General features: G+C 47.3%; 1 protein-coding gene across 1 annotated transcript in view; it reads right to left on the bottom strand.

Moving 5' to 3' along the window:
* The window catches only part of ADRA1B (adrenoceptor alpha 1B), a 60356-nt gene extending 56656 nt beyond the window's left edge, over positions 1 to 3700 (bottom strand). The window contains exon 1 of the mRNA XM_079918137.1: positions 2102 to 3700. Within this exon, the coding sequence (XP_079774263.1) occupies positions 2102 to 3050 (949 nt within the window). The 5' untranslated portion in view covers positions 3051 to 3700. The remainder of the gene's footprint in view (positions 1 to 2101) is intronic.
* Between the last annotated feature and the right edge of the window lie 8538 nt (positions 3701 to 12238).

Below are 12238 nucleotides of genomic sequence, written 5' to 3'. Positions count from 1 at the left end.
GTGAGACCTGAAGCCCAGCTGGTAAAGCAACACACCTAAGTTCACAGAGCTAATCTATGGCAAAGCTCACATACATAACTCTATTGCTCCTGACCTTCAGAGCAGTACTCTTTCCATTTCAACATGCTGGCAGCCTCTTCAGTTGTTTCCCCTGCCACCTAAAGTAAAAGCCTGCACCTTTGATCCACTCCTGCATCCTGCTGGGGCTTTGTCTTTCCTGAGGATGCTCTGGTCACAGCCTCTGCCAGCTGAGGATCGGGGGTGGCGGGGGGGGGGGGGGGCGGTGGGGGGAAGAAGGAAGAAAGGAAAAGGATCTAGTTCCCTTCTGAGCCTTTAATAACAGGTATTGGCAACTGAATGGAGAAGAAAACACAGTTTTAGCTGCAGGGGGTATTGGGGTTTGGTTTGTACTACTAAGAGCTAACTTTCATTGAGTCTTTGCTGTGTACCAGACACCGTATTAAGTCCTTTCCATGTACTAGTGCAAACCCCATGGAACAAATAGTAATTAGCCCTATTTTGCAGATGAAGAAACTGAGGCTCACAGAGAAGTCATCATTTGCCCAAGGTCACATGGCTAATTATTGGCCAAATCACTCCATGTGCAACCACGATCTTTGCATGGTCCAATGGAGTGTGAACTGTCATCCACTTTAACTGGAAAAGCCTGCGAAAGGACCCTGAGACCTTGGGAAAGAAAAGAAAGCTGGGCAGCGGGATGTGATCACTACTTGGGGTAGAGCTTCAAACCCTCTCCACTTAACACGCTGAAAATATTTCTGAAAGGCATTAGCTCGAAAGCTAGCCTTAGAAATGACAATATGGAGAGTAGGTTAAACAGTTTTTCTTTATCATTTTTAAACGGAAACTCCCGACATCAGTTTACCCTCTTTCTATTTGGCTCTTTCTCTTGGAAGCAGTGTGTCTTTAGGATTTTTGTTACTTTGGGGATTTGTTTATGTTCAGTTCCAACTGAGCCCCTGGTGTGACTGTAGGTGTTAGTGGTCCATGGCAAGTAACAGCTGTTGTCTCTTCTGAGATCACAGCACATGACTCTGTCATAATTACCTCCCTCCATTCATTTTCTGGAGTGTCCCCCAGGGATAGAAAAAGAAATCAAAGCAGATCACTGCCTCAGAGAAGGGACAAGTGTTTCCTGAGCCGTGTGGACAGCATGTCACAGTACCCTCCTCTAGGTTTACCTCCTACCCAGACCTTGGCTTCATCCTTAGAGGAAGTCAGGTAGCCTTTTGAACAACTCACTTAGTAGGACTCCCAAACAAAAGAAGATGGGCACATTTTCACAGGAGAGAAAGGGCTCAGTTTCATACTAGCAGGACTTGGTGTCTGGTAGCTGAAGGTGAGGGGCAACTATAATTTAATTCTGGACATTCCATAAACCACCAGAGTTAGGGATATTTTGGGGTGAAAACTGAGAATGTGTGACCCTCTGGCCGTCTTCCTTCTCTTTCAAATCTCAAGCTTTAGATAAAGGCTGGTTGGGGCTGTGAGGCTGTAAAATGCTCTTATTAACTCGTAATGGAGGGAGTGCATGGAGGTGATAGCAAGTGGTGAAAGGAGGAGAGGGAGAAGGCAGCCTCTGCAAAGCTCTTGAGGAGCGTGGATCTCTGCAGGAGCCCTGGAAATGCTGAATGAAAACTGCCTTTCTGTGTACGAGCTGCCTCCCTGCTTCCCAAATGCCGTGTCTGCGGTAACTACAAACTATTTTGTATGCAGCATTAGTGACACCACCTTAGTGGGCACATGATTACTACTGTAATAACGCTGGTGTGATGTTCAAGTCCAGTGTCCTTTTAAATTATTAAACCAAGGCTGTTGAATGAGTCATTGCACATACCAGATTTGCCTCCTGAGGTTCTATTTCAAGTGACTCGTACCTTAGCGCGTTTCACTAACACCTGAGTTGGTTCTTAGCCACCTACCCAATCTGCAAAGCCTTTGCAGAACAAACAACATTCCCCAACCTCCAAACACACAGACTGCATAAAAAACTAAAACCCACAAAAAACTTTATAGTAAGCTCATCAGTAAACCCAAGATCTGAAAATGCCCCGTTCCCCTCCGCCAGTCCCCAACTTACCAAGTGGTAGAGCGATGAAGAAGGGTAGCCAACACAAGATGAACATACCGACTACAATGCCCAAGGTCTTGGCCGCTTTCTTTTCCCGGGAGAACTTAAAAAGTTTGACAGCTATGGAACTCCTGGGGTTGTGGCCCTTGGCCTTGGTACTGCTGAGGGTGTCCTCATGAAAGTTCTTGGAGTGGATCCTCAAGGTCAGCTCCTTGGAGTTGGACATCTCCTTCATGACTCCAGCCTCCAGGTTCTTGGTGGTCCTCTTGGCAACGATGTAGACCCGGCAGTACATGACCAGAATGACCGCCAGAGGGATGTAGAAGGAGCCCAGGGAGGAGAAGAGAGCATAGAAGGGTTCTTCAGTGACCCCACATTCCTTGTCATCATTGGGCGCCGGCTCCTTCCACCCAAGAAGAGGCCCAATGGAGATGACCGTGGACAAGACCCAGACACCGAGGAGTGCCAAGATGGCCTTCCTCCTGGTGACCAGCGATGGGTACTGCAGAGAGTAGCGCACCCCGATGTAGCGGTCGATGGAGATGGCGCACAGGCTCAAAATGGAGGCTGTGCAGCACAGGACATCCACGGCAGCCCAGATGTCACAGAAGATACGGCCCAGCACCCAATAGCCGAGCACCTCCAGGGCCGCAGAGAAGGGCAGCACAGTGAAGCTTAGCAGCAGGTCGGCAATGGCCAGGTTGACAATGAAGTAGTTGGTGGGCGTCCTCAGGTGACGGTTGCAGGCCACAGACAAGATGACTAGGATGTTGCCCACGATGGCAAAGAGGATGAAGGCGCCCAGCACCAGGCCCACGGAGATGGCCCTGGTGATGTCCAGCTGGGGCAGTGTGGAGTTGCTCGAGGTCTGGTTGGGGCCAGTGAAGTTGGCATTTTTCAACTCTCCCCAGTGGGCAGGTGCTGCTGTGTTGTGGCCGGTGTCCAGATCGGGATTCATTTTAGAGTCCGCCCTCCATAGCCAGAGGGGTGACAGGGCTGGGAAGGGCTGGTGAAGGCTCCTCAGCTGCCCTGAAACTTTGCTTCCCCCGTGGTCTTCTTCCCAAAGGCGTCCTCCTGGCGAGAAGTCATCTCCCCCGGGCAGCCCAGCCCGGCAGCACGTCTCCTGCCTGCGCCGAGCCGCTCGCTCGCCTGTCAGAGCGAAGAGGAGGAGAGAGGGGACGAGGCGGCAGCTCCAAGTTTAATGGTCCACGTCAGGAGCGCCGGGCCGGGCTCGCGGGGAGCGGCGGGGAGGAGCGGGCGGCGGGGCAGGGGGCGCCCGGCTCTGCCCGGCCCGCGACGGGTCTGCGGACAGCGGCGCCTCCGCCCAGCTAGCGCCGAGGAGGGTCTGCTTTCAATGAGCCGCCTCTGGGATGACTGCACGGCGGTGACATCAGGCGGGGGAGCCCGGCGCCCTGACTCCGCGCGGCACTAGGGGGCAATGCGGGTCCGGCGAAGGCGCCCGCAGCCCCGACGCCGCCACCCTGCTCAGCCCGGAGGCGGGCCGCGCCCCCCGTCTCCCCGAGGGCAGGCTAGTAGGGGGAGGGTAAGAGGTGGGGGGAGCGGGGGCGGGGGTGGGGGCAGAGTGACTTGAGCGTGGGGATCCCCCTGTCCCCCACCCCCAGGTGGCTCACTGGGATTCTTTTTTCCTCCTATTCACTCCGCAGTTTCAAAAGTGGGCTGGGGGTGCTTGCCTTTAGTGAGGGGCGTCTGGAGTCAGCACTCAGATATAGGGGGCTCTGCAACTTGCGTGGCACCTAAAAGAGGAAGAATTCCAAAGTTAGTCAAATGAGAGGGACTTGAGTCAGATCTGAGACCAACCCCCATCCTTCCCTCCCTGTGAAACCTCTCTGGTCTCATAAGAAAACTCGGAAGCTTCTTGTCAATCATTCATTCAATCACTCATTCATTTAACAGATTGTTAACTGGGAACCCCCTGTCTGCCCTGGGTTCTGTTCTAGGCGCTGTGGGTAGAGTAATTGAACCAAGTAGACAAAGACCCCTGTCCTTGGGGAGCTTCCATTCTAGTGGGAGGAGACCAACAAATAAGTAGGCAAATTCTGAGGTGCGCCCTATGCTGTCAGGCGTAGCAGAGAAAATAAAGCAAGATTGGGGAAATGGAATGCTGTGGGGCGCATTTGGAATTTATATGGGTGCTCAGGATTTTCCTGAAGTGATGTTTGAGCCAAGACCTGAAAGAAATGAACAAACTGTGGGCTCTCTGGGGGTAGGAATGGGGTAAGACCTCCAGGCAAATGGGGAGGGGACTTGGGGAATCCAGATTATTTGTTGAATTCTTTTCCCCTTTCTGCCTGATTTCCATGTTGGACATTCAGCTATAGGGACACACTTCCCAAGGTGGGTGAATGGTACTTAGGAAAGAGGGTATGGCCAAGGATGCCGAGGGAGAGCCTTATGTTAGTTAACATTTATCCACTTGTCGCATCTTCTCACGACCCTAGGAAAGAAGGACTATTCTCATAATCATTTTCATTTAGTGGATGGGACACCAAGGTGCAGTGAAATTTAACTATGTGTAAATCCACATGGCCATCAAGGAGTGAATTTGGGAGTTGAACCCAACTGCGTGTCTATCCAAAGTTGAGCACTTAGCTGTTACGTCACACTTTTCCCCCAGAAGCAAGGAAGGGGGTGAATTCTCACCCCCAGCTTTATTGAGATATAATTGACATATAACATTATGTAAGTTGATTTGAGACACTTATACATCGCAAAGTGATTACCATCATAGTGTTAGCTAATACTGCCAACATGTCACGTAATTACCATTTCTTTTTTTGTGGTGAGAACATTTAAGATCTACTCTCTTAGCAACTTTCAAGTATATGATATAGTATTATTAACTACGATCACCATGCTGCACATTAGATCCCCAGAACTTATTCATCTTATAACTGGAAGTTTTCACCATTTGACCAACATTTCCCCACTCCAGCCCCTCCCCACCCAACCCCTGGTAACCACCACTTAACTAACTCTGTTTCTATGAGGATTTTTTTTTCTTTTAGATTCACATATAAGTGATATCATGTAGTATTTGTCTTTCTCTGTCTGACTTATTTCACTTAGCATAATGCCCTCAAGTCTTATCTACGTTGCTGCAAATGGTGGGATTTCTTTCTTTGTCTTGGCTGAATAATACTCCATTGTGTGTATATGTGTGTGTGTGTGTGTGTGTGTATGCCACATCTTCTTTATCCATCCATCAGCTGATGGACATTTGTTTCCATGTCTTAGCTCTTGTGAATAATGCTGCAGAGAACATGGGAGTGCAAAGGAAATCCTTTTTTCATTTGCTTTGGATATATACCCAGACGTGGGATAGCTATTTTTAATTTTTTGAGGAACCTCCTTACTGTTTTCCATAGTGACTGTGCCAATTTACATTTGAGGTAGGGGTGGATTGATTGTTATAGATGGAGCTGTCTTCCAAGTAGTCAGTTTTGGGACCTGAGCTACTAGTGCTGGGAGGGAACTCACATTTATTGAGTTTCCACTGATAGCCAAGCATTTACTCATTTTCTTTTATTCTTCACAACAACTTTTAACAGAAGTATACCATTCTCCATTGACAGTTGAGAAAACCATGGTTCAGAGAGAGTTAGAATATTCCTGAGGTTGTATGGCTAGTAGACATGTGGCAGAGCAATGGGTAGTGAGAGCTGGAGACTGAAAGGTAAAGCCTGGGGACTTCCCTGGCAACCCAGTGATTAAGACTCCATGCTCCCAATGCAGGGGCGTGGGTTCAATCCCTAGTCCAGGAACTAAGATCCCACATGCTACACAGCAAAAAAAAAAAAAAAAAGTAAAGCCTGATGCCTTCTTTACTCTCGTCCAGAATCCTGCATCTAGGGCTTCCTACTTCCTGCCCTTGATAATCACTGTAGCCTGGTATTCAGAGGTGGGGAACCAGGAAGCCATTCAGGGTGATTTACATTTAAGCTCTCCATCCTAAAGGTGGGTCCCTAACCTCATATATATATATATATATATATATATATATATATATATATATATATGTATATGTATATGTATATATGTATATTTGGAGGTGGTAGGATATCATACACCTATCTAGGGATTTAATCTCTCCCACCAAAATTTACAGACCCTCAAATGCACAAAATACACAATTTCAAGGAGTTCCCTGAGATTAAGGAATCTGTGATAGAGATAGCCCTAAAAACAGACTTTTTCTATTTCAATTAAACTGGCTTAAGTTGTATATGAAGATTTTAAAATAAGAGATTCACTGGTTTATAGTGATTTAGCTCTTCAAGAGCTAGCAGAACTCTTGCTTGCCCATCTTCCCATTTTGGAGGTGGTCGAGGAGGCAGAGAAAATTGGTAAACTCCCACAGCTAGTCAGGTGCAGAGTGGGTTCTCAAACTCCATTTCCCTGCCCCACAGAGCGGTGCACCTTCCTCTGCCCCAGACAGAAGCCACACACGGCAGCTACTCATGACTTATACAGCAGACTGTGAGACAGGGACGACTTGGGCAGGCCTCTACCAGGGGTCCTTATGAAGAGGAGAGATTGTCCTTGGTCCTGGGGGGCTCATGTACTGATCTGTCTGGAGATAGGGTCTGGGCCAGATGATCTTTTGAGGTCTTCTAGTTCCAGGTGGTCAGCTTCCTTTGCTGGATAAAGAGGCCTCTGAAGGCAACCATGCTGCCCCTTCTCCAATGCACTGTCCACAGCGGTGGTGGGAGTGGGGTCTCATACACTCAGCTCCCACCATCCTCCTATATCTTTAAGTCTAGGATGATGGTGCTTCTCTTGAACTGCTTTACTCCCAAGGGGAAGTGGGAGGAGGAAGAGAACGCCAGCAGGTTGGCAGAAAGCTGGTGATTATCACAAAGACAGGGATGTAGGAGGGACAGAGTGGGGCAGAATGAAGAGCAAGTTTCCAGTCCACATTTTGATTGTGGTGGCCCATTTCCCACTTCCCTGGGCATTAATTTCACCACCTCTTGAACAGCCAGCAACACACCATTGAATTTGTAGAGGCTGTGTCTACATAATCACAGTAACCAGCTGCAATGTGAAAACTTAGCCTATCTGACATTTTCCTATAGTGGCAAAAGGCCAGGAAGAAAAAGAGCAAGTCTGAGATACAGATGTGGTTTATAGTTGTTACAAAAGAGGACAGTTTGTTACCTAAATGAGAACTTATGTCTTGATTCAGGTGTCAGGATGTGGAAGGGATTATTGAGCCAGAATGAGGGGTTCAAAACGCTTGTGGATTTCAGACACGTTGTCATTTAGCAGCATCTTTCACGAAAGCAAAACGAACATCCCATCATAAGGCAAACAGGTATTAACCTTAACAGGAGCCATGTACCCCACTAAGCACCTTGCTCATGGTCCTTTCCCTGCTGCTCCTTTCCTCCCTTCACTGGAGATGCCTTTTAACCCCTCTGGCTGATATCTGACCCAGAGAAATGACCATTTGTTTAGGTGTCATGAGGATACAGACGATATTTCATTTTCTTGGTACTCCCTGGGGCAAAGCCAAGCACAGAGCTCTGACTCACTCGAGGCTCAGGGAAGAAGAACCTTTTCATTAACCATCTGATTACATTAGAAATCTCTGATGTTGCAAACTCCCATTTCTGTGAGCCCTCTAGGAGAAGCTGCCACTGAGTTTGACCTGTGGGGAGACCAAGGCTGTGGGAGATTCAGAGATCTGTTTAGAGGACCTGTGGGAGATCTGTCATCTGTGATCATGCAGCTTTGCATGGTATTCCCTCTCTCGCTCTCTCCAGTTTTCAATTCAACCAGCCGTATACAGGAGCATCTACTCTGTGTAAGGGACCATGCTAGGTGCTGCGGGCAAATCAAAGGTGAATTAAATCAAGCAAACAATAACCTAGCACTGAGCTAGGTGCCATGGGAGATGATGATGTTGGTAAAGTGCCCTTCAGAGAGTACCTACTATGTGGCAGGCACTGTTTTAGGTACTCTATGTGCACTTACTTAAATCTTTACAACAATGCAAGGTAGGAATTATCCCCATTTTACATATGAGGAAACTGAGGTTCAGAGAGGTTCTGTGACATGGCCAAGCCCATTCAATGAGTAAGCAGCGTTGGTATTCAAAGCATTATTGTCTGGCTCCAAAGCTTGCATCCTTCTCTCTGCACCAGACTGAGATTAAGGGGAAAAAAAAAAAAAAAAAGGCAGCAAGGCAGCAGAAGTTTCAGTGTTAGCCCTGAAATTACAGTAGAAGGAAATTACAGTAGAAGACAGAATGTGATCAGGTTCCCGAGCGAGGCAGAGGTCAGGGAAGGGATGGCACGGCAGAGCTGTCTGGGTGAGAAGGTTCTGCAGACGAGCTCCCTGGGTCAGGCTTTCTTGCCTCCCAGGCCAGCACTCAGTCTGCTGAAGATTTGAGAGCCAACTTGGAGTCTAATCCTGCTTCCCTTATTTAATAGCTGCTAATGTGACCTTGGGCAGGATAGTAAAGTGACTAAGAGTCTGAACACTGGCATCAAACAGACCTGGGTTTATGTCCCACGTCCACTAATTTATTACCTGTACGTCCTTGGGCAAGTCACTTAACGACTCTGAGCTGTGGTTTCCTCATCTGTGAAATGAAGATCATAACAGTGCCTACCTCAGAGCGCTGAGGTGAGGATTACATGTGATAATGTGTGTAAAGTGCCTAGCACAGAGTAATAGTGAAAATATCAGCACTTAATAATGTGAGTTATTAAGTGCTTACCACAATGTAAGCATTGTGCTCCAAATGCCTTATGTACATTTTCTGACTTAATACTGTTAATAATATTATGAGGTGGATGCTATTACTACTGACATTGTATAGATGAGCAAACTGAGTCTCAGAGTGGTTGCCCAAGGCCACAGGCCTGGCAGGTGGCACAGCTGGAATGCAAAGTACCCAGTAAATGAGACTAAAAATGGAAAAAGAATTGGAGGTATGAGGCCTCTGCTTCATGAGGTATACTAGGGTCTCTGGGGACCTGAAGGAGGATTTTTGCCCCTGCTGCAGCCCAGATGGGAAAGAGGAGAAGTACCCTTTCTTCTGAGCAGAGGACACTGGCTGCACTAGAGGCATTTCCTCTAAAGGCAGCAGGTCAGAAGCTCCCAGGAGGGAGGGATTTCAGCTCCCTCTGGGCAAATTTGCTTTTCTCTCTGGTAATTACAATTTGTCAATCTTTGGTGAGAAAGGATTCCCCCAGCCCAGAAATTCTAGATGCACTGCATGTCTCGGTTAAGTGAGAGAGAGCTTGGAGCAACCATGTGCAGTAAACTTGTGAAGATTAGTTGCCAAGTCATCCAGGGGCTGACATCACATCACATGTTCTGGGAGAGCCTGGGAGCCCTGAATTGGGGGCTGGGGTGTGAGGGCACCAAAGCGTGGAGTGTGAAAAGCCTACTGAGTCTGGAACCAAGAATGGGTCCCTGCTTCCTTATGCCCTAGCAGCTTCTCCTGTGGGACAAGGTAAACAGGTCACCAACACCAACGTGCAGTGCTGCAGAGTTGAGGACAAAGGGGAGCGTACGCCGTTTTCTTGAAAGACTCTGGCTGTCCCTTTACTATCCATGGGCTTTGCCCATCACTTTGTCCAGGAATCTGTCGTGGGCCCCAAATTTCTCAAGAAATGGCCTTTGGGTTGCAATATGGTTTGAAGGTGGGCACGCAGCTGTGTTTGTACCAGGCTCTTCACAAGACAGAGGTAGTTGTCCATGTTACCAATGGAGATTTTTCTGGGGCTAAAGCTCTTTCAAGCTGCCTTTGTAGTGCCACTGTCAGGATTTACTTTCTAAACACACTTGTTGAAACTGTCAAAGGTTAAAGCAAAACATAACAAAACAAAAGTTATGGCAACAGGCTCCGTACAGCTGACTTTTTAAGGCACTGGCCCCTCTGGGCTCCACTGCTACAATCAGAACCCGAACTTCTGAAATGTCAGACCATGAAGGACCCTACAGATCATCTGGTCCAGGGTCAGCAAGCTATAATCCCATGGAACAAATCCAGCCTTGTGCCTGTTTTTGTAAATAAAGTTTTATTGGAACACAGCCACGCCCATTCGCTTGGGTATTGTCTACGGGTACTTTCACGGTACCCCGGCAGAGCTGTGGAGCTGCAACAGAGACAGTCTTGTAAAGCCTAAAATATTTGTTCTCTGAACCTTTACAGAATATGTTTGTTGCATGTTCTATAAACATTGTTGCATCAAATGTTTGTTTATCTAGTCTAACGCTCTTATTTTACATGTAGGCACACACAAAGGCCCAGAAAGGGGAAGGGATTTACCTAAGGCAGAACCAGAGTCCATAGCCTGGAGATTTGACTCTGCCCCCATGGCTCTTTTTTTTTTGCCACTGCTGTTATCAATTTCTGCAGCCTGGCATGGAGTCTGAGTTTGAATCCGAGCTTTGGCTGACCAGATGTGTGACCTTGGGCAAGCTACGTAACTCTTTCAGCCTCCATTTTTTCATCTGAGACCTGGAGATAATCCTTTCTATTTCTTGAGATAATCTACAACAACATAGGTGGTCGCAAGAATTAAAGGAACTGTAGTCTATAATGCTTAGGCTGGGACCTGGCTCATAAACAACACTCAGTCAAAAGTAGCACTATTATTATACTGATGTTCTCTGTAATTTTATATGTATTAATCTTATTCCCCTCCCCTCCAAATTTCATAAGAAAAAGTGATATCCCTTCCCAGTGGTTCTTTAACTTTTTGGGTCCTAGACCTTATTAAGAATCTACTGAAAGCTGTGGAAATTTTGCTTTACTCCACACTTTTTCTGAATTCCTTATAAGGGCTTCTTCAGTGCCAAGTTCTTGGCAGGACCCCTTGATCAATTGATCTCCACCCTGTTATTCTTATTTTTGTTTGCTGAGCCTCTCTCCTGCTAACTCTATCTTGGTGTAACCTCTTCCACTCTTGAGCAACAGAACTAATCCAGTGTTTTACCATTCATCATGGAGCAGAACTTGCACTGAATAAAGTAAATGGACGCTGGCCTTTCTTGCCCTCCCGGAGTTCACAGTCTAAGATGAATAACGGGAATGTGTGTCTGAGGACGTAGAGAGGATTGTGCCTGACAGTGAACAGTGATGTGAGTTAAATAAGGAAACACATAAATACATGACATAGGTCTCATGTTTCTCCGATCTTCCTCTTCCTCTTTTGGTTTCTTTGAACCAATTACTTGTGGTGGCCACCAAGTTCAGAAAGGTCTAAAGGAAGTGGTGGGAACCTTTTTCCTTGAGGGCATCTAAAAATTGTATCTGGACAAAGTGTTAGAGCCAGCTTTGGAGAGGACAGACTGGGCCCCTGGGGACCAAGGCAGGGAATGATGTCATAGAGTGATTTCTGCCTTCTCTGGCAGGGGTGACAGGGTAGGACCCTGGGATGCAGGTGGGCATGCTTGGGAAATGTGTGTGACATCACTTCAGGCCCCGGGGCATGGCAAAGGAAGGAGGAATGTGAGAAAGAGACCGTTTTCTTTGCCCATCTCTATTGTGTCCTGAGGGATGCTGGGACAGGAAATGCCCAGCGTGTCTCTACTGTTTACTGGACGCCAGACAGACGAATTTGGAAGGTTGCCTTGGGAGTCGTGAAAAGATGAAGGGAGAAGGAGGAGCCTTGGTTTTCTGCCTTTTGTGGGACTGCCCTGGTAAGTGCTGGGGGTTAAGGTATGTGGAAGAGTTTGTGGAAACTTCTAGATAGGAGCACCTGGGATAATCGCAGTTAGATGCATGGTGTGAATTACAAGTTCTTGGAAGGGCTTCCAAATATCTCCCCAATCCTTTGGAGTGTTATCCATTTAGATGTAAGCATTGCCCTCTTCCAAATCACCTATGTTAATTAACTATGAGTGCAGTTATGCACCAAGCATGTGTCAAGCTAATTCACAGGCATCATCTCATTTAACCCTCCAAACAGCACTTTTGTGGAAGACACTATTGGCTCCAATCTACAGGTGAGGAAACAGGATAAGAGTGATTAATTAACTTGCTCAAGATTATTCAGAGATGGGATTGGAACAGAGGTGGTTTGATTCTAAGTTGATACTTTTCACCTCTCAGATAACCCAAGCTTGGCTGCAGGCTGACCTCACTGATAAAATGACAGAAATTTC

This window comes from Stenella coeruleoalba, assembly GCF_951394435.1.
Source record: "Stenella coeruleoalba genome assembly, chromosome: 3".
NCBI lineage: Eukaryota > Metazoa > Chordata > Mammalia > Artiodactyla > Delphinidae > Stenella > Stenella coeruleoalba.
The sequence above is the reverse complement of the archived record's forward strand: the minus strand, read 5'-3'. Positions and strand labels throughout refer to the sequence as shown.